The 27,986-nt window shown below is 46.9% G+C and overlaps 1 protein-coding gene across 1 annotated transcript; it reads left to right on the forward strand.

Moving 5' to 3' along the window:
• Positions 1-1,452: 1,452 nt before the first annotated feature.
• LOC125553880 (uncharacterized) lies at positions 1,453-27,478 on the forward strand. Its single transcript, XM_087518081.1, has 3 exons — positions 1,453-2,368; positions 3,206-3,282; positions 4,555-27,478. Exon 3 carries the CDS (start codon positions 11,110-11,112, stop codon positions 12,652-12,654), a length of 1,545 nt encoding a protein of 514 aa, XP_087374207.1. The 5' UTR covers positions 1,453-2,368; positions 3,206-3,282; positions 4,555-11,109; the 3' UTR covers positions 12,655-27,478.
• The last annotated feature ends 508 nt before the right edge of the window (positions 27,479-27,986 follow it).

Genomic DNA, 27,986 nt, shown 5'->3' on the forward strand with positions numbered 1-27,986 from the left:
ACCTGCCATTGCTGTCCTTGGTATCCGAATTACCAGGGCTCTTTGACATGTTATTTCTACGAGCTAGCCAGCTGTCTTCTCCTGCGCAAAAGCGGGTCATGAGTGTCGTGAGGGCTGCCATAGATTTCAGCTTTTCCTGTCCAAGGTGCCGGGCAAGCCACTCGTTGCGGATGTTATGCTTGAAAGCTGCTAGGGCCTCTGCATTTGGACAGTCGACGATTTGATTTTTCTTAGTTAGGAACCGTGTCCAGAATTGCCTGGCCGATTCCTCTGGCTGTTGAATTATGTGGCTCAAGTCATCGGCATCTGGTGGTCGCACATAGGTGCCCTGGAAGTTGTCAAGGAATGCGGCTTCCAGGTCATCCCAACAACCTATGGATTCTGCTGGCAAGCTGTTGAGCCAATGCCGGGCTGGTCCTTTAAGCTTGAGTGGGAGGTATTTGATGGCGTGTAGGTCGTCACCATGGGCCATGTGGATATGAAGGAGATAGTCCTCGATCCATATCGCGTGATCTGTCGTACCATCATATGATTCGATATTCACGGGTTTGAAACCCTCTGGGATTTGATGATCCATTACTTCAACTGTGAAGCATAATGGGTGTGCGGCGCCTCTGTACTGGGCTATATCACGACGCAGCTCAAATGAGTTTTGTCTGTTGTGTTCGGCCCGACCGGATTTACTTTTGCTGTATCCGGCGTGACAGTTATCGTCTCGTGTCGTGGGGCGCTGTAACGCCCCGAGACCGATGTGCCAGGTGTCTTCCAGTTTTCGCTGTCATTGTCATGTCATTTGCTTGCGTGTTGCATCTCATCATGTCATCATGTGCATTGCATCATCATATTTTAAAACTTGCATTCGTCCGGGTTCTCCGAGTTTCTCTCTGTTGTCCGTTCTGAGCCCAACCACACTTGCACGCGCCCGCGGCGTGTCCGAAATTTTATTTTTATAAGTGGCCGGAAAATGTTCTCAGAATGGGATGAAAGTTGACGTGCGGTGTTGTTTTATTGTCAGTAGACCGCCTATCAAGTTTCATCGCATTCGGAGTCCGTTTAACGTCCCAACGTTAAACTATAGCGGCATTATAGCCGGGCACACATTGGACGTTTTCGGTCTTCGAAAATTGTTGCCGGGCTTTCCCTCTCTTTCCTCTCTAGTCCGTCTGCAAAGTCCGCTATCACCGCCAGGCCCCGAAACCCCTCCTTGCATGATGCATCGACCCCCTCACGTGCACGTCCGAAAGTTGTCCCGAACCCGACCCGGACTGTCGCCACCATTGTGTCCGGATCATCCCCAAACATCTACAAAATTTCACCGTTTTCTTATTTGGCCCACCTAACCTATTTATCCGGGACCGTCCGATTAAGATAGGAGGGTCCAGATGCCCCTAAATTTAGCCTTTTGCTATATATAGATCAACTCTAACCTAACCCTAAAAATCCTCCCCATTGTCCCATCGCGCCGCCGCCACCCACTCACCATTCCCCTTGGGATCTTCCCAGATCCACCTCGTAGCCAGCCCGAGCTCCACCTAGTTTTCCCCACCGGACCAACTCCATCGATCCATCCCCTCCAACCAGAGATCCCCACGGCCCTCGTCGTCCCAGCAGCAGCACCGGAGCCACCTCGCGTCTCCTCCCTCCCGTTCCTTCTTTCTTTCTTTCACCTGTTGCCGTGCTCATCTCTCTCTCTCTCTCATACTGGACAGGAGAGCAGCCATGGCCGTCCGTCCATGGAAGTGAGCCGCGCTGCCCTGGTCACCTGCGACCTCGGGTTGCCTCCGTGTCGTCCTCACCGCCCGCTGGTGAGCTCTTTTGCACCGCCTCCAACCCCTTTCTTTTCCTCGCGTCGCGCCTCTGCTGATTTCCCCGCCTCGCCGTCGTTTTGCTGCAGGAGCCGAGGCCGTCGCCTCCTAAGTTCGTCGCGCCGCTACCGGGTTCGCCGGATCCGCTGCCTCCCGGCACCCCTTCCTCAACCGCGCCTGCAACCCCTGCCTCCCTCGCGCGCCAAGTTCGCGTCGTCGCTCTCCCGAACCGCCGCAACCTGCAGGAGCTTCAAGAGACGAACGCAGTCGCTAGGACCCGGCCAGATCCTGCCGTTCCCGCTCCTCCTCGTGCGCCAAGTCCGCCCAGCCGCCCGCTGCGCCCGCTCGCAGCGCCAGTCGCCGCCCTCCGCTGCTGCTTTGCCGCCGTCCAGCCGTGCCGCCGTTCCCCTGTTTCCTCTGCTTCGTGTACGAGCGAGGAGAACGACCGCGTGTTCACCCCGAGCGTTGACCGCGCCTCTAGCGCCATCGTGGGCCGCGTGAGCAAGGCCTAGCCCAGCCGCTGCTAGAACCAAACCGCACCACAGAACGGGCCAAGCCCATGGGTGAGCTCCCCACAACCTTCTTCGCTATTTGGCGCCATGGGCGTGTGATAGTCATGTTGCGCCTATTACCCTGTTGGCCCGTTTGCTCAGTTTCAGCCCGTAATGTTTTTTTAGTTCTGCGAATTTAGTATTTATTCCAGGGAACTGCAGTTTTACAGAAAAACCCTCCATGTTCATTCATTTAATATCTCACAAACCGTGCATCGGATTAAAATAACTTATATATGAAAAATGCTTAGAATTGCATCTAGTTTCATAATATGTCATCTTCATCCATGTTTAAAATGTTGTTTGTTTAAATTTTTCTCTATGAATATGCTAAAATGCTTTATTCCATACCTAAATAACCGTAGCTCCAAATTTAACAAACTTTATATGTAAATGGGGTAGAAAAATGCCTAGTTTAACATGGTGATTTCATATTGCATGTTTAACAACCCTAAAATTGTGTTTAGGGCAGAACAGTACCAAACCTAATATATGCATATGAGGAGTTTCCGGACTTGTTGTTTTGTTGTACCGGCCTCATTTAAACTTGCCTAGATTAGATAGTTTCATCATGCTTCACCTTCTGCCATGCTAACAACATTTAACCTTGTTGGGTACATAAACGAGAGAGAACTAAATAAGTCATGTGGTGTTTTGTCAATATGCATCCCGATGCATATTGAGCTCCATTTAACTTGTAGTATTGTTTGTGCATATTGCCATGCCATGCCTCATTAAACCGGACATGCATCATACTTGTTTGCGCATCGTGCCATGTCTATGTGGTGGTTGTTTACTATGTTGTTTGCTTCTTTCCGGTGTTGCTTCTTCGGGTTGGTTCTGATAAAGTTGCGTGTGTGAGGATCCGTTGGCTACGTTTGTTTGTCTTCTTCATGGACTCGTTCTTCTACCTTGCGGGATTTCAGGCAAGATGATCATACCCTCGAAATCACTACTATCTTTGCTATGCTAGATGCTCGCTCTTTTGCTATGCCTATGCTACGATGCCTACCACTTGCTTATCATGCCTCCCAAATTGCCATGTCAAACCTCTAACCCACCATGTCCTAGCAAACCATTGATTGGCTATGTTACCGCTTTGCTCAGCCCCTCTTATAGCGTTGTTAGTTGCAGGTGAAGATTGAAGTTCGTTCCTTGTTGGAACATGGAGATGTTGTTCCTTGTTGGAACATGTTTTACTTGTTGGGATATCACAATATATCCTATTTAATTAATGCATCTATATACTTGGTAAAGGGTGGAAGGCTCAGCCTTATGCCTGGTGTTTTGTTCCACTCTTGCCGTGTTAGTTTCCGTCATATCGGTGTTATGTTCCCGGATTTTGCGTTCCTTACACGGTTGGGTTATAATGGGAACCCCTTGACAGTTCGCCTGGAATAAAACTCCTCCAGCAAGGCCCAACCTTGGTTTTACCATTTGCCACCTAGCCTTTTCCCTTGGGAGTCGCGCATCCTGAGGGTCATCTTTATTTTAAACCCCCGGGCCAGTGTTTGTCTAAGTGTTGGTCCAACCCAGAGCACCGTGCAGGGCCATCCCTTGGCAACTTGGGTTACGTCGGCTTCTGTACGCTTAGCTTATCCGGTGTGCCCTGAGAACGAGATATGTGCAGCTCCTATCGGGATGTCGGCGCATCGGGTGGTCTTGCTGGACTTGTTTTACCATTGTCGAGGATGTCTTGTAGAACCGGGATACCGAGCCTGATTGGAATGTCTCGGGAGGAGGTCTATTCCTTCGTTGACCGTGAGAGCTTGTCATGGGCTAAGTTAGGACTCCCCTGCAGGGTTTTGAACTTTCGAAAGCCGTGCCCGCGGTTATGGGCAGATGGGAATTTGTTAATGTCCGGTTGTAGAAAACCTGAAGTTGAGCTTAATTAAAATGCATCAACCGCGTGTGTAACCGTGATGGTCTCTTTCCGGTGGGGTCCGGAAAGTGAACACGGTTGTTGGAGTTATGCTTGACGTAGGTTGTTCTAGGATCACTTCTTGATCATAGTTTCTCGATCGTGCTTTGCCTCCTCTTCTCTCTCTCTTTTGCGAACAGGTTAGCCACCAGATATGCTAGTCGCTTGCTGCAGCTCCACCTCATACCTTTTACCTTACCCATAAGCTTAAATAGTCTTGATCACGAGGGTGCGAGATTGCTGAGTCCCCGTGACTCACAGATACTTCCAAAACCAGCTTGCAGGTGCCGTTGAACCGTGCAGATGACGCAACCAAGCTCAAGGAGGAGCTCGATGAAGATCTTGTCCTTTGTGTTGTTTCGTTCTAGTTGATCAGTAGTGGGGCCCAGTTGGGGTCGATCGGGGACCTTGTCGCATTTGGGGTTCTTCTTTTATTTTGGTTCCGTAGTCGGACCTTGATTGTATTTGGATGATGTAATGCTTTATTCATGTAATTGTGTGAAGTGGCGAGTGTAAGCCAACTAGGAATCTTGTTCCCTTATGTACTACATGGGTTGTTTGCAAAGATTACCTCACTTGCGACATTGCTTTCAATGCGGTTATGCCTCTAAGTCGTGCTTCGACACGTGGGAGATATAGCCGCATCGAGGGCGTTACAGGCGCCCACGCGATCCGTAGATCGATCTTGTTTGCCTTGCTTTGTCCTCCAATATATCTCACTGGTCTAGCGCGTTTCCCCAAGCCTTGGTATTTTTTGAGTGGTGCCGGGGTGCGGCTTGAGTTGTGGGCCGAGAGGCCTCTCTGTCGTGGCCATGAGGTGGCCGGTCAGCTGCGTCATACACTGGGGACGTAGGTTTAGGTGCTTCCTCCTCTAATCGGGGTAGCAACCTGCGTTTTGGGTAGCTTTTGGAGGGGCGTTCGAATTCATATTCCTCGGCCGCAAGGACTTCAGTCCATCTGTCGGCTAGCAAGTCTTGATCAGCTCTAAGCTGTTGCTGCTTTTTCTTAAGGCTATTTGCCGTGGCTATAAGCCGGTGCTTGAAGCGCTCTTGCTCAATGGGATCCTCAGGCACGCCAAATTCGTCGTCGCCGAGGCTTGCCTCATCTTCGGACGGAGGTATGTAATTATCATCCTCTTCCTCTCTATCTGCCGCTCTCTCATGAGGGCTGGCTTCTCCATCCTCCTGTGCTGAATCTTGCTGGAGGGGGTTGTCTTTGGCACTGTCCGGGGTGTTGTTATCTCCTGTGCCGGAATCACCGTTTTTGCTTTGGCGGGACTTAGAGCGGCGCTGCTGACGCCGGCGCTTAGGTTGCTTCTTGGAGGGGTCATCCTCCACTGTTTCATCTCCATTGCCTTCTTTGGTTGTGTCCACCATATATATGTCATACAACGAGGTGGCTTTCCAGTGCCCTATAGGCGCTGGCTCCTGTTCGTCTCCTGCATCGTCGTCCATACTGTCAATGTCTTCGGAGTCGAAGTTGAGCATGTCGGTCAAGTCATCGACAGTGGCTATGAAGTGGGTGGTGGGTGGGCGTCAAATTTCTTCGTCGTCCGCATCCCAATCCTGCCGGTCATAATCCGGCCTGGACTCTACTGACAAAGAGAGAGACCTTAGTGAATTTAGTATGTCGCCGAAGGGCGAGTGCTGAAAGATATCCGCAGCAGTGAACTCTATGATCGGTGCCCAATCGGATTCGATTGCTAGGGGCGCGGATGGTCCAGAGTCCGGAGGAGAGTCCGGCGATGGGGAGTCACGGGCCTCGCGAAGGATAAGGTTGGTGTTCGGTTCAATCTCCGTTGAGGCTGCTGCCTCCGCGGCGGGGTCTAACCACCCGCCCTCGGATGGCGCAGTTGGCTCCGAATTAAAGGTCGGAGCAGCCGCAGGTGCGGTCTCTAGGACACTGTTCGGTGGCAGAGCTAAATTATGCCCATCGTGACAGTACGGCGCACTTGGCAGGGGCTCGAATCCGTCGAAGATCAAGTCTCCACGGATATCGGCCATGTAGTTTAGGATTCCAAACCTGACCTGATGGCTAGGGGCGTAGCTTTCAATCTGCTCCAGATGGCCAAGCGAATTGGCCCGCAGTGCAAAGCCGCCGAATACAAAAATCTGTCAGGGGAGAAAAGTCTCACCCTGGACTGCATCGCTAATGATGATCGAAGGAGCCATCAAGCCTGATGATGACGACACAGAGGAACTCTCAATGAAAGCACCAATGTCGGTGTCAAAACCGGCGGATCTCGGGTAGGGGGTCCCGAACTATGCGTCTAGGCGGATTGTAACAGGAGACAAGGGACACGATGTTTTTACCCAGGTTCGGGCCCTCTCGATGGAGGTAAAACCCTACTCCTGCTTGATTAATATTGATGATATGGGTAGTACAAGAGTAGATCTACCACGAGATCAGAGAGGCTAAACCCTAGAAGCTAGCCTATGGTATGATTGTTGTGATTGTGTCCTACGAACTAAACCCTCCAGTTTATATAGACACCGGAGGGGGCTAGGGTTACACAGAGTCGGTTACAAGGAAGGAGATCTACATATCCGTATTGCCAAGATTGCCTTCCACGCCAAGGAGAGTCCCATCCGGACACGGGACGAAGTCTTCAATCTTGTATCTTCATAGTCCAACAGTCCGGCCAAAGGTTATAGTCCGGCTGTCCGGATACCCCCTAATCCAGGACTCCCTCAATATACCTTCAAGCACTCACCTCCCTGGCAACGGCGCCAGAAAAGAGCTTGATGTCTTCTACACAACTTGTTCTTGTAGACTCATGTTGGGTCTCCAAGCGCAGAGTTTTGTAGGACAGTAGCAAATTCCCCCAAGTGAATGACCTAAGGTTTATCAATCCATGGGATGCGTAGGATGAACATGTTCTCTCTCAAACAACCCTGCAACCAAATAACAAAAAGTCTCTTGTGTCCCCAACACACCAAATACAATGGTAATTTGTATGGGTGCACTACTTCGGTGAAGAGATCGTAATAAAAGATAGTAATGATAATAGATATTGATTTTTGTAATAGGAACAATAAAAACAACAAGGTAGAAATTGATAAAACGAAGCACAAACGATATTGCAATGCTTGAAAATGAGGCCTAGGGTCCGTACTTTCGCTAGTGCAATCTCTCAATAGTGCTAATATAATTGGGTCATATAACCATCCCTCACGTGCGACGAAGAATCACTCCTAAGTTCTTATCTAGCGGAGAACATAAGAAGAAATTATTTGTAGGGTACAAAACCACCTCAAAGATATTCTTTCCGATCAATCTATCCTAGAGTTCGTACTAAAATAACACTAAGCTATTCTTTCCGATCGATCTAACCAAGAGTTCGTACTAAAATAACACCATATGATACAAATCGACCAACTCTACTGTCACCTAGATACTCCAATATCACTGCGAGTATTCGTGAGTTGATTATACAGTGTGCATCAAACAATTTCAGATTCATAATTCTCAATACAACACAAAGAACCTCAAAGAGTGCCCCAAGATTTCTACCGGAGAAACAAAAGACGAGAACATGCATCAACCCCTATGCATAGATTACCCCAATGTCACCTCGGGAATCCGCGAGTTGAGTGCCAAAACACATATCAAATGAATCAATATGATACCCCGTTGTCACCACAGGTGTTCATAGCAAGACATGCATCAAGTGCTCTCAAATCCATAAAAGTATTCAGTCCGATAAAATGAAATCTCAAAGGGAAAACTCAATTCACAACAAGGTAGAGAGGGGAAAACACCATATGATCCGACTATATTAATGAAACCCGCGATACATCAAGGTCATGAAATCTCAAGAAAACGAGAGAGAGATTAAACACATAGCTACTGGTACAAATCCTCAGCCCCGAGGGTGGACTACTCCCTCCTCATCATGGTGAAGATGGTTGCCGGGATGATAAAGATGGCCATCGGTGATGGTTTCCCCCTTCGACGGAGTGCCGGAGCGGGGTCTAGATTGGTTTTTCATGGCTATAGAGGCTTGCGGCGGCAGAACTTCTGATCTAGGGTTATTTATGATGGTTTCTCTATTTATAGGTTTTTTCGTCGGTTTCACGCGAAGATGGGCCTCGAGGTGAGCACAACCCACCGGGGCTAGCCGGGCCCCTCAGGTGCGTCCTGGTGGGTTGTGCCCTCCTCGTGGATCTTCTGGGCCTCCCACAAAGCTTCAAGGGTCTCTTTTGTGCCAAAAAAATCATCAAAAAGTTTTAGCTCATTTTGAGAACTTTCATTTCTGCATCAAAAAACAACACCACGGTAGTTCTGCTGAAAACCTCGTCAGTCTGGGTTAGTTCCATGCAAATCATACCAAAACCATATAAAATTGTTGTAAATATGGCATGAATACTTCATAAATTATAGATACGTTGGATAAGTATCACACACGGGTCATCCAAAACAACCGTCTGCGTTGAAGGGATGTACAAATCCTCCTCAACACATTTTCTCTATTTAGCGCTGAAGTCTGGCTTTGCATACCGTATTAAATCTAAACCATTTGCGTTGAAGAGATGCACACATCCTACGCTACGAATCTTCCCTTGGCTTACTGGGGAAGACCATAGCTCTCACTTTGCATACAAGTGTTCTATCTAAAACATTTGCGATGACGAGCTGCACAAATCCCGCACGACACATTTTCCCTTGGCTTACTGGGGAAGCTGTTGGTTTACATACGGGTGTTCTGTCTAAAAAGTTTGCGATCAAGAGCTGCACAAATCCTGCTTGGCACATTTTCCTTTGGCTTTCTTGGGAAGCTATCAGTTTGCATATGGGTGGTCTAACTAAAACGTTTGCAATGAGTGTTTTATATTTAAAAACCATTGACATTTTTTAAAGAAAATCATTTGATAAGTCTGTACATGCAGAGAGAAAAACGCAAGTTCGTTCAAACCATATCTTTCATTCAGTCACACTATGAATTTATATTCATATGACCGAGATACATTATTAAACCCCAAAAAACTAATTCCGGCGGTGGCGGAGGCGGCGTGCCGCACCGGCGTTGTCTATGTTGTCCTCCGGGACGCCGTTGTTGAAGTCTTCAAGGAAGCAAAGAATGTTCTTCGCTTGGAAATCAAACATCATGTCATCGCGTGATCGACGAGCGGGGCGCGGGAGGATGGCAACTCGCAGCGCTGCAAGGTAGCGGTTGACGGCGACGTCCCATGCCGCTGAGGGGGCGCGCACACGGGCATGGCGGGTGCGGGAGTCCTGGATTAGGGGGTGTCCGGACAACCGGACTATAACCTTTGGCCGGACTATTGGACTATGAAGATACAAGATTGAAGACTTCGTCTCGTGTCCGGATGTGACTTTCCTTGGCGTGGAAGGCAAGCTTGGCAATACGGATATGTAGATCTCCTCCCATTGTAACTGACTCTGTGTAACCCTAGCCCCCTCCGGTGTCTATATAAACCGGAGGGTTTAGTCCGTAGGACAACAACAATCATACCATAGGCTAGCTTCTAGGGTTTAGCCTCTCTGATCTCGTGGTAGATCTACTCTTGTACTACCCATATCATCAATATTAATCAAGCAGGAGTAGGGTTTTACCTCCATCGAGAGGGCCCGAACCTGGGTAAAAACATCGTGTCCCTTGTCTCCTGTTACCATCTGCCTTGACGCACAGTTCAGGACCCCCTACCCGAGATCCACCGGTTTTGACACCGACATTGGTGCTTTCATTGAGAGTTCCACTGTGCCGTCGCCAGAAGGAAGGATGTCTCATCTCGTCTTTAAAGACGGTACTACTGTTGGGGGAGCTTTGGCTGTCGGCCAAACTCTCCGGCTAGGCGGTTTCATCATGACCGCCTGTTCGGCCACCGCTCCGACGATGACTTCTCGGGTCATCAAAAACAGCCTCCACATCAAATCGGCACTCGCCGAACAGATGGATCCAATGGAGCTCGCCTCCCTAAACGAGCTCTTGGATCGCATCGCCTCCCTGGGAGTTGCTACGGACTATGAACGGATTGGGCTTAATCCCGATCAAAGGGAGATTAACTCTCCGCCGGTCACCCATCATATTGCAGTGGTGGAGGAACAATGCGGCGACCTCTCCTCCATATTGAGGACCAACTATGTCCGGATTCTTGAGCTCTCCGAGCCGGATACCCGTTCACAGGAGGACAACATCCAATCCCTGAACTTAGAGTTAGGCGGCGGGCCAGGATTATCGGGCAACACCCCGGAACCAGAATTTCCAAAATTGGAAATTTCTCGGCCCCTGGATCCCAGATCGGGTAAGGGTTCAGATTCAATTCCACCCACCCACCCAAACATAAGCGATCTTTCCCACATCAGGCAAGAGCCCCAGCAAACAGTACATCACTATTGGGCCAGATTCCTCCTTGCGATGAACAAGGTTAAGGACTGTCGCGAGGAAGACACAATCTTATTTTTCTGCAATAATTGCATGGACAAGGGAATCCTTAACGCCATAAATCGCCGTGAGATATCACGCTTCGCTGACTTGGCATCCATAGTACGAAAGTACTATGCGATGGAAAGTGCCTGGAAAACTGAAACAAACTTTTGGGATAATCCGGCCCTAAATACGAACCCAGTCTGAAATAAAAGGGTGCACTATCAAAAGACACCCGGGTCAACTACCAAAAAGCAAAAACCCTCTATAGGGCATGGAATCGTACTGGAGGGATGGCTCAATGGACCCTGTAAAATTCACAGTACAGAGGGCGCCATACCAATACATAGCCTTAGAGCATGTTGGATACTCCGGCAGGTAGCCAAAAGTGGCGAGGATCTCCTAATTCCAGAAGCCACAGAGCACCATCCCAGAAATACGAGTATGGTATTAACGGTCTTCGAGACCTTCGCATCAAATAATAGGCGAAAGCGAACACTCCGCAGCCTTGCCGAAATCTACCACGTGGTGACAATAAACCCATGGAGTGACACGGCTATTACTTTCAATGCTAGTGACGAACCTAAATTCCGAACAGCCCGAGCACCAGCCGCATTGGTCCTCAGTCCAATTGTGGACGGCTTCCGACTCACCAAGGTACTCATGGACGGAGGCAGCGAATTAAACCTCATCTATGAGGAAACCCTTCAAAAAATGGAAATATACTGGAACCACATCGAGCGAAGCAGCATAACCTTTAGAGGAATAATCCCCAGTCAGGAAGAGCGCTGTACAGGTAAAATCACACTAGATGTGGTGTTCGACACGCTGGAGAATTATAGGTCCGAAGAGATTACGTTCCAAGTGGCCCCGTTCTGTAGCGGTTACCACGCCCTGTTAGGGCGAGAGGCGTTCACAATCTTCCAAGCCATACCTCATTACGGGTACATGAAGCTCAAAATGCCCGGGCCCAATAGGATTATCACTCTTGCTAGTGATCCAGACACAGCACTCCGTGCCGAAAACAAGACAGCCGCACTGGCCCTCGAGGCATTATCCGAGGCCCTAGCGGCTGAGGAACTGACTGCGCTGTGCTCCACGGTGAACAGGGACGATGTGATACTCGATAAGAGATCCAAGTCCACCTCCTTTAAACCGGCGGATGAAATAGTCAAATTCCAAGTCCATCCAACGGACCCTACAAAAACAGCTTCCATCGGGGCACAATTAAACCCTGACGTAGACGCCGCACTACGAGAGTTCCTACGCGAGAACTGGGACATTTTTGCCTGGTACCCTTCAGACATGCCAGGAATCCCACGCAGGCTGGCCGAGCACAGCCTCAATATTCTAAAGGGATTCAAGCCGGTCAAGCAGGCTCTTCGGCGTTTCTCTGAACCTAAGAGACAAGCCATGGGAGAGGAACTAGCCAAGTTATTGGAGGACGGATTCATTAGAGAAATAAAACATCCGGGCTGGCTAGCAAACCTGGTGATGGTACCAAAGAAGGACAAATCCTGGTGCCTGTGCGTCGATTTTAAGGACCTTAACAAGGCTTGCCCAAAGGATCCCTTCCCCCTTCCCCGCATCGATCAAATTATCGACGCTACCGTAGGACACGATTCATTATGTTTCCTCGACGCATACTCCGGCTACCACCAAATTAAGATGGCGGAGCCCGACCAAGCCGCAACGACATTCATCACACCATACGGCCCCTTCTGCTTCAACACAGTGCCCTTTGGGCTCAAAAACGCCGGCGCAACATATCAGCGCATGATTCAGACATGTCTGGCAAACCAGATCGGCAAAACGGTGGAGGCATACGTAGATGACGTGTTCGTCAAAACCAAACATATCAAATCTCTAGTAGACAACTTGAGTCTCACATTCGATAACCTCCGAACATATGACATCAAGCTCAACCCGGAAAAATGCGTTTTCGGTGTGCCAGCCAGAAAGCTCTTGGGCTTCATTGTATCCGGCTGAGGAATTGAAGCAAATCCAGCCAAGATCCAAGCTCTGTCACAATTGGATATCCCAACGGACCTCAAACAAATCCATAAATTAACTGGATGCGTGGCGGCTCTAAGCTGCTTTATCTCCCGCCTGGGAGAAAAGGCATTACCCCTTTATCGTCTCCTTCGGTGCACCAAACACTTTGAGTGGACGGATGCCGCCACAGCCGGATTGGAAGAAATAAAAGCCATATTGGCAACCAAACCAGTCCTAGCCGTGCCAAACATTAGCGAACCAATGCTGTTATACATTGCGGCAACTCATCAAGTTGTGAGCGCAGTGCTCGTCGTCGAACGAGAAACGGACGGACATAAATTCCCCCTTCAAAAGCCGGTCTACTATGTATCCACTGTCCTTACTCCATGCAAGTCATGGTACCCGCATTATCAAAAGATAGCATACGCGGTATTCATGGCATCCCGGAAGCTGCGACACTACTTTCAAGAGTGTTCGATAACAGTAGCCTCGGAAGTGCCACTTAATGATATTATAAACAACCGCGATGCCATGGGCCGGATTGCCAAATGGGCCATCGAGCTTCTCCCGTTCGACATAACTTACAAGCCGCGACGAGCCATTAAGTCGCAAGTATCGGCCGACTTTGTCGCCGAATGGACGGAAGCCGAACTCCCTAAAGAGTATGGCGCATATTCCAACTGGATCATGCACTTCGACGGCTCCAAAATGCTGGCTGGTCTGGGGGCTGGCGTCATTCTGATGTCCCCAACCGGAGATACAGTCCAATACGTACTTCAGATAATGTATACAGACTCCAACAACGCAGCCGAATACGAGGCCCTTCTACATGGTCTCCGAATGGCAGTATCCATGGGCATTCAACGCCTAGAGGTGCGGGGGGATTCAAACCTCGCAATATCCCAAATAAATGGAGACTTTGATGCCAAGGATCCGAAAATGGCGGCTTATTGCAACGCCGTCCTAAAAATGTCAGCTCGGTTCGAGGGGCTCGAATTTCACCATATAGCCCGCAAAAACAATCAGGCGGCAGACATCCTCGCACGCATCGGCGCAAAACGCGATGCGGTCCCCCCTAACATCTTTTTGGAGAGGCTTTTCAAGCCATCCGTGGTATGGGAAGGGGACACTAGTAACAACATAGGAATTAGGCCTAAGATGATTCCAAATAGAAAAACTTCAATCATTTCGATTTGTTCGAGGGGATAAAAAAAGAGGTACGATCTATCCCTAAATAGTACTCTAAATTATCCACTATGGATATTTCATACCCCCCTTTTCTTTACGTAGTATTTTCTTACTATACTGTTGACGTAGCATTATAGACTGTATTGTTACTCTTGCTACCATCAGGATAGATCTGTCCTGTTCCTCGGTTTCCCCCTCGGACCCAACCGCAATGCCCGATACCGAACACTCTAACATAATCGGAGGCTCTACCACCGAAATAAAATCCTTAGCCCACGTTATAATGGCTGTCATCGCCCCATGGACAGAACCATTTCTGGCCTACTTAACTAGGCAGGAACTCCCTGAGGACCAAAATGAGGCACACTGCATAGTGCGGTGATCTAAAGCCTACAGGGTCCATGAGGGAGAGCTTTATAAGAAAAGTACCACCGGAGTCCTTCAAAGGTGCATCTCCGAAGAGGAAGGGCGGAAGCTTCTGGCAGAAATTCATGCCGGACTTGGCGGCCACCATGCCGCAGCCCGGGCCCTTGTGAGCAAGGCCTTCCGTACAGGTTTTTACTGGCCTACGGCCCGGGCAGACGCACTGGACCTGGTCCAACGCTGCGTGGGTTGCCAGCTTTTTGCAAATCAAAGACATATGCCGCCCACCGCCCTCCACACAATCCCCATTACCTGCCCCTTCGCGGTCTGGGGGCTTGACATGGTTGGACCCCTTAAAGGAGGAACCCACAAGAAAAAATACTTGCTGGTCATGGTGGATAAATTCACCAAATGGATGGAAGCCAAGCCTGTTAGGACGGCCGAATCTGGATCGGTGATAGACTTCATATCCGGGGCCGTACACCATTATGGCGTCCCCCACAGCATCATCACTAATAATGACACGAACTTCATGGCCGACGAGGTAAAACTCTGGTGCAAAAACATGGGCATCAAGCTCGATTATGCTTCCGTCTATCACCCACAAACCAACGGTCAAGTCGAACGAGCAAATGGTATTATCATGAGCGGCATCAAACCCAGATTAGTGCGGTCCCTAAAGGAATCTGGCACGCACTGGGTAGAGGAGCTCGACTCCATACTCTGGGGGCTGCGGACCACGCCGAATCGCACTACCGGGTACACACCATTTTTTATGGTATATGACGCAGAGGCGGTTCTACCCTGCGACATAATTCATGACTCACCTCGAGTGCGCATGTACGAAGAAGAGAAGCCGAGCTCGATCGGCAGGACAGTCTGGACGCCCTGGAGGAGGAGCATGATGTGGCAAAAGCCCGTTCCGCATTCTATCAACAGCAGGCTCGAAGATACCAAAGCAGAGAAATACGGGCCAAAACTTATAATGTTGGCGAATTAGTTCTACGCCTACCGGAGAAGAAAAAGGACAAACTCAAGCCCAAATGGGAGGGTCCCTTCATTATTGACCAAGTTCTGACTGGTGGGGCATACCGTCTGCGGGATGCATCGGATAACCGATTCAAGCCGAACCCATGGAACGCAGCTAGACTCCTAAGATTCTACGCCTAGCACCGGAATCAGTGTTCGTCTCCTTCCACTATCCATTTTTATACACTATCTGTCTTTTATTTATCTCCTCCTCCCCTTATTTTCTCTCACAGCCTTTAAGGGCCAATTTGTGCCTTGTTTGCACACAACTGGTGCGCTATCCGCGCTCATTATACCTGGGGGCTTCTTTCACAGAAGCTTATTTATTTATACGGGCTTCATGCCCAGCACATGTGTCATCCTTCCGCATGTACCTTTTATTCACCATTATATGCATCGATATTACTTAAGTTTTGGCCAAGCTGGGTTGCCCGACTCTTGTATTTATGCCCTACGTTCCCGTTAATTCAGCTAGGGCATAAGGGGAGCACCTCTACGATTGTTACTGCCGGTCAGCCAGATGTGTACCTCAGACTGGGTGAAGCCGAAAGCTAGTGTTCTTTAGGGAATATTCGGTCGGTGAACAAAAGACGATTTTTTACCTATCTTCTATATATGCCCCCAGATGTTTTTTGCTGCGATTCTTTTCGCAGTCCGGACATGCACTTTAGGGCATGCATACCCAGGGAAAGGAACCCCTAACGGAACTATTCTCCCTGGAAGATGTTTCTTACTAACCATGTAATATAACATAACTAGTTGGGCACTTGTCTGTTCAAGCACTAATGACCCCTACGCCTGGTTTCCAAGCATGCCCCGGTTCTTATATAATCGAGAGGGTATTCGGATACACTCCGGACTATCGGGTCCTGAGGTTGAAGCAAAAAGGTCCGCCATGACAAATGATCTACAATCCGACTAGAAGGCATTATACATGTCGTTTTAATTACATAGTCAACTGGACTAGCTAAATTCCTCTTCTATACCATCCAACAGGCTGTCTAGTCTACAATCCTATTGGGAATACCTTGCGGCCAATTCTACTTGCCCGTACACTAGGCTAACAGGGATCTCTTTCCCATCAGGCCCCACAGGTCCGACCTCGGCCATGTGGTTTGGGTCAGCCTTGGTATACCGCGTCGTCACCATGGCCCAGGCTTCCCTGGCGCCTTGACGACAGGCTGATATCTTCCACAATCGGAAGCGCTGCCGTGCTCCCTTCAGCTTCTCTGCAAGCTCTCCAAGGCCTTCGGGCACGGAGACGGATGGCCACAAGGCCTGGGCAATGCCTTGCATCGCCTGCCAAACTCGCTCGTGCAGCTGTAAAAGCTCGGGCAGAATATCACCCGCAGACCCGGGCATTTCTTCCGTGGGACGACCTGTTAGCATACCTACAGACGTAGCTCTGTTAGTCAACTTCTTCGCCGAACTCTTCTTAAAAGTTTGTTCAAGCACTTACTGAAAATGCCGCATCGAAGCCGCTGATTCTCCTTCATGGAGTCTGACAGTTGGGCACGAACATTCTTTAGTTCCACGCCCAGCTGGGTGTTGGCATCCTGGAGATTATTCTTCTCCTGCCTAACCCTCGTAAGCACGCTCCCGCCAGCCTTTAGACGGCGTAGGAGATGTTGCTCATCCGGATTTCCTCTGGCGTCATCTACAACTTCATTGTCAGATTTGCACATATGCCGCACTTTATATGTTATCTATCATTTTAAATATGTGTTACCAGCGGGGGTCTTCTTGGACTTCTCTTCTGCGGCCAGTGCGGCCTGAAGTTGGGCTTTGCACTCTTCAAGCTCATGGGACAGTTGGGTATTCTTTTCTGTAAGAACCTGCATAACAAATGATCCTTAAATCAGTTATTCTAACTGTTTCAAGTCTTAGGGGCTACTGATATATATAATCATCAAATTTTCTCACCTGTATGTCCTTTACATACTGATCCGTGGCTCTGGCTAGACCATTTTGAGCAGCACGGAGGTACGCATCTCCCGAGTTGAAGGCATAAAATGCCTCTTGGGAGAAACAAGCGTCACGGAGAACGGCTCGGCAACGCCTGTGGTTCATGGCGCTCTCCACAGAATTTGTGGCGGACAGTCTGTCCGCATCCTCTGTCAGAGGAGCATCCGGTGCGCGCCTCGTATTCGCTTCCGCTTCCGGGTCCAGCCTTGGAGCCTGACTGGTGGAGGCGTGATTGGCGACCTCTCCGGATATAGTCCGGCGAGCGTTCTTCTTCCTAAGAAAGCGCAGGCGTTAATATGCCTTTAAAGAATGATATCATGGAGTAAGGCGGCGCACCATACTGCTGCGCCGGTGTCTCAGTCCGGACTGCATTTCTTTTCAGCCTGCCCGGCCTCGCAGCCCCTTGTTGGCTAGTCGTCGCGGGCTCGGCTTGACGTCCCAAGGGCCTCCCTTGCAAAACACCGCTGGTATACGGTAAGCAAAGTACACAAGGACGGATCCTTTTCAAAATGTCGGGACTTCGGTCTCAATTACCTGTGAAGCTGGGAGCAGCCCAGGGTAATCGGCCGTAATGGCTACCAAGGCATTATCGCTACTTAATTGGTAAAATACCCTATCAATTAGCTCCACAGATATGCCCGGATCCTCTTGGGAGGCCGGGTCGAGGGACCGCTCCGGATCCTCTGCTTGTGGAGGCGGGCTGTTGATCTCCCTTACAGCCTTACGCAGCTCCTGCGTTGGAATCCCAAGGTAAGATACTTAACTATGGGAATGTGGAACGGATGGGCATGAAAAGTGTCGACTTACCCAGCTCGGAGGATTGTACATAGAAAATCCGCCTTGTGGATTGACACGGAGGAATTCCTCCTCTTCTCCCTTGTACAAATCGGACAAGATTTTTGCTAGAGCAGCGGTCGAGTCCGGCCCCTTGCGGCCGCAGTGGGTGGTGTCATCCTCCCCATTGAAATCACACATGGGGTGGCCTCGATATTGAAGCGGTTGCACCCCCCGCATAATGCATATCGCCATGACTTCGATCATGGTCAGTCCTGATTGAGCCAATAACTTTATCCGGCTCATCAGGTAAAGAACGTCGCTGTCATCTTCCTCCTGGGGGCTCCGTGGACGCCAGCTCAGGGGCTTCTTCAAAGGAGCATTGTCAAACTCAGGAAGGCCGATCCGAATAGGATCCGGAAGGGGGACGTCTTCTATATGAAACCACTCTGAAGGCCATTCTTCGGACGCCTTCTTCGGGGTTCTGGATAGATATCCGGTCCCGGCGATGCGCCATACTTCGGCTCCGCCCACTTGATATATTGACCCCCTCTGAGAATGGGGCACAAGGCAGAACAGCTTCTTCCACAGTGCGAAATGAGCCTCGCGACCCAAAAACAGCTCGCAGAGGGCTATGTAGCCCGCGATATGTAGTATGGATGCAGGGGTAAGGCAGTGCAACTTGAGGCCGTAGAACTCCAGGAGCCCCCGGAGAAACGGATGAATTGGAAATCTGAGTCCTCTTATCAAATAAGGAACAAGGCATACCCGCTCTCCTTTGGAGGGATTGGGAAAGCTCTCCGCTTGCTCTCCGCCATTGTAGGTGGCGAGCCCGGCTCGAACCGGGACCATATACGATGGGGGGAGAAATCCCCGGGTCTAAAGATTCACTAGTTGGCTGTGCGAGACGGAACACCTCTCCCAATCTCCGGGCTTGGGGCTGGAGGAACGAGAGGAGGAGCTGCGTCGACCGGCCATGATGGAATGGATTGCTTCCGGGTGCGCTCCGATGAATGCTCGCTAAGGGAGGAGGGTGTGGTTTGGATCTGAATCCTCGTCTCTTTAATAGGCAGCTCATTTGCATACCTAGGGGGGTAAGTGTAGAACACCCTGGCTCTTGATACGTCTCCAACGTATCTATAATTTTTGATTGCTCCATGCTATATTATCTACTATTTTGGACTATATTGGGCTTTATTTTCCACTTTTATATTATTTTTTGGGACTAACCTATTAACCGGAGGCCCAGCCTAGAATTGCTGTTTTTTTGCCTATTTTAGTGTTTCAAAGAAACAGAATATCAAACGGAGTCCAAACGGAATAAAATCTTCGGGAACGTGATTTTCTCACCGAACATGATCCTGGAGACTTGGACCCTGCTCCAAGGAACAAAAGAGGCGGTCACAAGGGTGGGGGGCGCGCCCCTCCTAGGGCGTACCCCCTGCCTCGTGGGCCCCTCGTTGCTCCTCCGGCGTACTTCTTACTCCTATATATACACACATACCCCCTAATGATCAGAATAGGAGCCAAAAACCTAATTCCACCGCCGCAACTTTCTGTATCCACGAGATCCTATCTTGGGGCCTGTTCCGGAGCTCCGCCGGAAGAGGGCCGTCATAACGGAGGGCTTCTACATCATCATAGCCCCTCCGATGAAGTGTGAGTAGTTTACCTCAGACCTTCGGGTCCATAGTTAGTAGCTAGATGGCTTCTTCTCTCTCTTTGAATCTCAATACCAAGTTCTCCCCCTCTCTTGTGGAGATCTATTCGATGTAATCTTCTTTTTGTGGTGTGTTTGTTGAGACCGATGAATTGTGGGTTTATGATCAAGTCTATCTATGAATAATATTTGAATCTTCTCTGAATTCTTTTATGTATGATTGGTTATCTTTGCAAGTCTCTTTGAATTATCCGTTTGGTTTGGCCAACTAGATTGGTAGTTCTTGCCATGGGAGAAGTGCTTAGCTTTGGGTTTGATCTTGCGGTGTCCTTACCCAGTGACAGAAGGCGCAGCAAGGCACGTATTGTATCGTTGCCATCGAGGATAACAAGATGGGGTTTATTTCATATTGCATGAATTTATCTCTCTACATCATGTCATCTTGCTTAAGGTGTTACTCTGTTTTTAACTTAATACTCTAGATGCATGCTGGATAGCGGTCGATGAGTGAAGTAATAGTAGTAGATGCAGAATCGTTTCGGTCTACTTGTCACGGACGTGATGCCTATATACATGATCATGCCTAGATATTATCATAATTATGCTCAATTCTATCAATTTCTCAACAGTAATTTGTTCACCCACCGTAGAATACTTATGCTCTTGAGAGAAGCCACTAGTGAAACCTATGGCCCCCGGGTCTATTCTCATCATATCAATCTCCATCACTTTAATCTTGTTTTGCCTTTTACTTTGCCTTTACTTTTTACTTTGCATCTTTATACCAAAAATACCAAAAATATTCTATCTATCAGATCTCACTCTCGTAAGTGACCGTGAAGGGCTTGACAACCCCTAATCGTGTTGGTTGCGAGTAGCTATGTCGGTGTACTAGAGTAGGGGTACCCTAGTATCCCGAACTTGTGCACGGGCAGTCGCAGCGTCCCGCGGCAAGGCTTGCCGGGTGATCGCCAAGATCCTCCATGGTTCCTTTGAAGCCATTCAAGAACAAAGTGTCCAAGCCAAGAAGACAAGACCCTGGCAAGAGGAGCTTGCCGGGAAGGCTAACAAAAGCATCTCAAGACCCTGACAAGAGGTGCTTGCCGGGAAGGCCACCCAAGGCATCTCAAGGAACTTGCCGCGGCGCGCTACACGCCCCGGCAAGGCCCGGTGAGCGACAAGCTCCCGGACGCGACAAGACAACGACCGCGGAAAGGCGCTTGCCGCGGCAAGCCACCTCTCCGTGCCCGCGCTCCAGCACATCCACCAACGTGTCGCTCTGGGGCCCTTCCAGGCGTACGTGGCTGGAGGCTGTGCAGCTAGCAGCGTGCGGTGGCAAGCGGCGCTGACAAGTTTGCCGTCGTGGCGAGCGGTGGCGTCCCTGATGGTCCCTTTTACACTGTTTAGGCGACGCAGACGGGCATTTAAGGCCCTTGTCCCCTGCCGTCAGGGTTAGGTACAATACACTGTAGCAGGTAGCTGTGCCTACCGCAGCACCTTTCCATTTCTACCCTTTGCCTCCGTTGCCACCTGTCGGTGACCCCTTGAGCATATAAAAGGAGGCCCGTGTGCAACGTAGAGGGGGGTTCGAAAACACTCACGCTCGGTCTTGCTAGCTGCTGGTGTGTACTGTAGCACTCCGCGCTCCCGAGCAAGAAATCAATACAAACCACAAAGCAGGAGTAGGGTTTTACGCATCCGTGCGGCCCGAACCTGGGTAAATCGCTCGCGTGCATCGTCTCGATTTGCTCTTTGCACGATCTCCGCCCCCACCGAACCGAAAGGGACTCGGTCCGCCGGTCCCATAGGTGCCCGTGGATCAGTACCCCAGCAAGCTATCATTTTGTGCAGGTACGAGGGACTTGAGCGTGGCCTCCTACTGGATTGATACCTTGGTTCTCAAAAACTGAGGGAAATACTTACGCTACTCTGCTGCATCATCCCTTCCTCTTCGGGGAAAACCAATGCAAGCTCAAGACTTAGCAAGAAGGATTTCTGGCGCCGTTGCCGGGGAGTCTACGCAAAAAAGTCAATATACCAAGTACCCATCACAATCCCTATCTCTCGCATTACATTATTTGCCATTTGCCTCTCGTTTTCCTCTCCCCCAATTCACCCTTGCCGTTTTATTCTCCCTCTCTCTCTATCCTCCCTCTCTATTTGCCTCTTTTCTCCGCTTGCTTTTTGTTTGCTCGTGTGTTAGATTGCTTGTTTGTCGCGATGGCTCAAGATACTACTAAATTGTGTGACTTCACCAATACCAATAATAATGATTTCCTTAGCACTCCGACTGCTCCTCTTACCGATGCTGAATCTTGTGAAATTAATACTGCTTTGTTGAATCTTGTTATGAAAGATCAATTCGCCGGCCTTCCTAGTGAAGATGCCGCTACTCATCTGAATAGCTTCGTCGATTTATGTGATATGCAAAAGAAAAAACGATGTCAATAATGATGTCGTTAAATTGAAGCTATTTCCTTTTTAGCTTAGAGATCGTGCTAAAGCTTGGTTTTCGTCTTTGCCTAAGAATAGTATTGATTCATGGAACAAGTGCAAAGATGCTTTTATCTCTAAGTATTTTCCTCCCGCTAAGATCATCTCTCTTAGAAACGATATAATGAACTTTAAACAACTTGATCATGAACATGTTGCACAAGCTTGGGAGAGAATGAAATTAATGATACGTAATTGCCCTACTCATGGTTTGAATGTGTGGATGATTATACAAAAATTTTATGCCGGATGAATTTTGCTTCTAGAAATCTTTTAGATTCGGCCGCGGGAGGCACTTTTATGGAAATCACTTTAGGATATGCTACTAAACTCCTAGATAATATTATGGTTAATTATTCTCAATGGTATACTGAAAGAACTTCTAATAAAAAGGTGCATGCGATAGAAGAAATTAATGTGTTGAGTGAAAAGATGGATGAACTTATGAAATTATTTGCTACTAAGAGTGTTTCTTCTGATCCTAATGATATGCCTTTTTCTACTTTGATTGAGAATAACAATGAATCTATGGATGTGAATTTTGTTGGTAGGAATAATTTTGGTAACAACGCTTATAGAGGTAATTTTAATCCTAGGCCATATCCTAGTAATCCTTCTAATAATTATGGGAATTCCTACAACAACTCTTATGGAAATTATAATAAGATGCCCTCTGATTTTGAATCTAATATTAAAGAATTTATTTCTTCGCAAAAGAATTTTAATGCTATGATTGAAGAAAAATTGCTTAAGATTGATGATTTGGCTAGGAACATTGATAGAATTGCTCTTGATGTTGATGCTTTGAAACTTAGATCTATTCCACCTAAGCATGATATTAATGAGTCTCTAAAAGCCATGATAATTTCAATTGATGAGTGTAAAGAAAGAACCGCTAGGATGCGTGCTTCCAAAGATGCCTTTATTAAAGCATGTTCTTCCAATTCCTATGAAAATCAAGATGAAGATCTAAAAGTTATTGATGTGTCTCCAATTTAATCTTTATTTTGCAATATGAATCTTGATGAAACTGAATATGATCTTCCTTTACCTAGAAGGCGTTCTAAAAATTCGGAGTATTTAGATCTTAATGACGAAATAGATGAAAGTGGGATTGAAAGAAATAAAAATCTAGATGTTGCTAAACCCACTATATTGGATTTCAAGGAATTTAATTATGAAATTTTCTCTTTAATTGATTGTATTTCCTTGTTGCAATCCGTGCTAAATTCTCCACATGCTTATAGTCGAAATAAAGCCTTCACCGAACATATTGTTGATGCCTTGATGCAATCTTAGGAAGAAAAACTTGAGTTGAAAGTTTATATCCCTAGAAAAATCTATGATGAGTGGGAACCAACTATTAAAATTAAAATTAAATATCATGAGTTTTATGCTTTGTGTGACTTGGGTGCTAGTGTCTCTACTATTCCCAAGACTTTGTGTGATTTACTAGATTTCCGTAATTTTGATGATTGCTCTCTAAACTTGCATCTTGCGGATTCCACTATTAAGAAACCTATGGGAAGAATTAATGATGTTCTTATTGTTGCAAATAGGAATTATGTGCCCGTAGATTTCATTGTTCTTGATATAGATTGCAATCCTTCTTGCCCTATTATTCTTGGTAGACCTTTCCTTAGAACGGTTGGTGCGATTATTGATATGAAGGAAGGGAATATTAGATTTCAATTTCCATTAAAAAGGGCATGGAACACTTTCCAAGAAAGAAAATAAAATTACCATATGAAACTATCATGAGAGCCACTTATGGATTGCCTACCAAAGATGGCAATACCTAGATCTATCCTCGCTTTTATGCCTAGCTAGGGGCGTTAAATGATAGCGATTGTTGGGAGGCAACCCCATTTTATTTTTATTCCTTGCCTTTTGCTCCTGTTTAGTAATAAATAAATTATTTAGTCTCTGTTTTGGTTGTGTTTTTTGTGTTTAATTAGTGTTTGTGCCAAGTAGAACCGTTGGGAAGACTTTGGGAAAGTCTTGTTGAACTTGCTGTAAAAACAGAAACTTTAGCACTCACGAGAACTGCTGTCATTTTTATTTGAAGAGTGCTATTTAGTTCATTATTTTTTCAGATGATTAATAGATAAATTCCTCACGTCCAGTAATTTATTTTAGAATTTTTGGGGTTCCAGATCTTGCGCTAGCTACATATTACTACAGACCGTTCTGTTTTTGACAGATTCTGTTTTTCGTGTGTTGTTTGCTTATTTTGATGAATCTATGGCTAGTAAAATAATTTATAATCCATAGAGAAGTTGGAATAAAGTAGGTTTAACACCAATATAAATAAATAATGAGTTCATTACAATACCTTGAAGTGGTCTTTTGTTTTCTTTCGCTAACGGTGCTCACGAGTTTCCTATTTTGAGTTTTGTGTTGTGAAGTTTTCAAGTTTTGGGTGAATTCTTTTGATGGATCATGGAACAAGGAGTGGCAAGAGCCTAAGCTTGGGGATGCCCATGGCACCCCCAAGATAATCCAAGGACACCAAAAAGTCAAAGCTTGGGGATGCCCCGGAAGGCATCCCCTCTTTTCGTCCACTTCCATCGGTAATTTACTTGGAGCTATATTTTTATTCACCAACATGATATGTGTTTTGCTTGGAGCGTCTTGTATTATTTGTGTATTTGTTTGCTAGTATACCACAATCATCCTTGCTGTACACACCTTTTGAGAGAGCCATACATGAATTAAAATTTGATAGAATACTCTATGTGCTTCACTTATATCCTATGAGCTAGATAATTTTGCTCTATGTGCTTCACTTATATCTTTTGAGCGTTATAATTTTGCTCTATGTGCTTCACTTAGATCTTTTAGAGCATGGTGGTGGATTCGTTTTAAAGAAACTATTGATATCTCATGCTTCACTTAAATTAATTTTAGAGTCTCTTAATAGCATGGTAATTTGCCTAATAATAATATGCTTGGTATTCAAGATTTGTGAAACTTTCTTTTGAGTGTGTTGAATACTAAGAAAAGATTGAAGCATGATAATTGTTTTGAGATATGGAGGCGATAATATTAAAGTCATGCTAGTTGAGTAGTTGTGAATTTAAAGAATACTTGTGTTGAATATTGTGATTCCCGTAGCATGCACGTATGGTGAACCGTTATGTGATGAAGTCAGAGCACGATTTATGTATTGATTGTCTTCCTTATGAGTGGCAGTCGGGGACGAGCGATGGTATTTTCCTACCAATCTATCCCCCTAGGAGCATGCGTGTAGTACTTTGCTTTGATAACTTCTAGATTTTTGCAATAAGTATATGAGTTCTTTATGACTAATGTTGAGTCCATGGATCATACACACTCTCACCCTTCCACCTTTGCTAGCCTCTCTAATACCGCGCACCTTTCGCCGGTATCATACACCTACTATATACCTTCCTCAAAACAGCCACCATACCTACCTATTATGGCATTTCCATAGCCATTCCGAGATATATTGCCATGCAACTTTCCACCGTTCCGTTTATTATGACACACTCCATCATTGTCATATTGCATATCCCGGTACACCGCCGGAGGCATTCATATAGAGTCATATTTTGTTCTAAGTATCGAGTTGTAATTGATGAGTTGTAAGAAAAATAAAAAGTGTGATGATCATCATTATTAGAGCATTGTCCCAGTGAGGAAAGAATGATGGAGACTATGATTCCCCCACAAGTCGGGATGAGACTCCGGACGAAAAATAAAAAAAATATAAAAGAGGCCAGAGAAGCCCAAATAAAAAAAGAGAGAAATGCCATAAAAAAGAGAAATGCCATATAAAAAAATGAGAGAAAAAGAGAGAAGGGACAATGTTACTATCCTTTTACCACACTTGTGCTTCAAAGTAGCACCATGATCTTCATAATAGAGAGTCTCTCATGTTATCACTTTCATATACTAGCGGGAATCTTTCATTATAGAACTTGGCTTGTATATTACAATGATGGGCTTCCTCAAATTGCCCTAGGTCTTCATGAGCAAGCAAGTTGGATGCACACCCACTTAGTTTCTTTTTGAGCTTTCATATACTTATAGCTCTAGTGCATCCGTTGCATGGCAATCCCTACTCACTCACATTGATATCTATTGATGGGCATCTCCATAGCCCCTTGATACGCCTAGTTGATGTGAGACTATCTTCTCCTTATTGTCTTCTCCACAACCACCATTCTATTCCACCTATAGTGCTATATCCATGGCTCACGCTCATGTATTACGTGAAGATTGAAAAAGTTTTGAAAAAGTTAGAGTATGAAACAATTGCTTGGCTTGTCATCGGGGTTGTGCATGATTTAAATACTTTGTGTGGGGAAGATGGAGCATAGCTAGACTATATGACTTTGTAGGAATAACTTTCTTTGGCCATGTTATTTCTAGAAGACATAATTGCTTTGTTAGTATGCTTGAAGTATTGTCATTTTCTATGTCAATATAAACCTTTGTCTTGAATCTTTCTAATCTGAATATTCATACCACAATTAAGAAGATTTGCATTGAAATTATTCCAAGTAGCACTCCGCATCAAAAATTCTCTTTTTATCATTTACCTACTCGAGGACGAGCAGGAATTAAGCTTGGGGATGCCTGATACGTCTCCAACGTATCTATTATTTTTGACTGCTCCATGCTATATTATCTACTGTTTTGGACTATATTGGGCTTTATTTTCCACTTTTATATTATTTTTGGGACTAACCTATTAACCGGAGGCCCAGCCCAGAATTGCTGTTTTTTTGCCTATTTCAGTGTTTCGAAGAAACGGAATATCAAACGGAGTCCAAACGGAATAAAATCTTCGGGAACGTGATTTTCTCACCGAACGTGATCCAGGAGACTTGGACCCTGCTCCAAGGAACAAAAGAGGCGGTCACGAGGGTGGGGGGCGCCCCCCTAGGGCGCGCCCCCCTGCCTCGTGGGCCCCTCGTTGCTCCTCCGGCGTACTTCTTCCTCCTATATATACACACGTACCCCCAAACGATCAGAACATGAGCCAAAAACCTAATTCCACCGCCGCAACTTTCTGTATCCACGAGATCCCATCTTGGGGCCTGTTCCGGAGCTCCGCCGGAAGAGGGCTGTCATCACGGAGGGCTTCTACATCATCATAGCCCCTCCGATGAAGTGTGAGTAGTTTACCTCAGACCTTCGGGTCCATAGTTAGTAGCTAGATGGCTTCTTCTCTCTCTCTTTGAATCTCAATACCAAGTTCTCCCCCTCTCTTGTGGAGATCTATTCGATGTAATCTTCTTTTTGTGGTGTGTTTGTTGAGACCGATGAATTGTGGGTTTATGATCAAGTCTATCTATGAATAATATTTGAATCTTCTCTGAATTCTTTTATGTATGATTGGTTATCTTTGCAAGTGTCTTCGAATTATCCGCTTGGTTTGGCCAACTAGATTGGTAGTTCTTGCCATGGGAGAAGTGCTTAGCTTTGGGTTCGATATTGCGGTGTCCTTACCCAGTGACAGAAGGGGCAGCAAGGCACGTATTGTATCATTGCCATCAAGGATAACAAGATGGGGTTTATTTCATATTGCATGAATTTATCTCTCTACATCATGTCATCTTGCTTAAGGCGTTACTCTGTTTTTAACTTAATACTCTAGATGCATGCTGGATAGCGGTCGATGAGTGGAGTAATAGTAGTAGATGCAGAATCGTTTCGGTCTACTTGTCACGGACGTGATGCCTATATACATGATCATGCCTAGATATTATCATAATTATGCTCAATTCTATCAATTTCTCAACAGTAATTTGTTCACCCACCGTAGAATACTTATGCTCTTGAGAGAAGCCACTAGTGAAACCTATGGCCCCCGAGTCTATTC

Source organism: Triticum urartu, chromosome 4A (assembly GCF_056163025.1).
Source record: "Triticum urartu cultivar PI428250 chromosome 4A, HENAU_Tu73, whole genome shotgun sequence".
In the NCBI taxonomy this organism is placed as follows: Eukaryota; Viridiplantae; Streptophyta; class Magnoliopsida; order Poales; family Poaceae; genus Triticum; species Triticum urartu.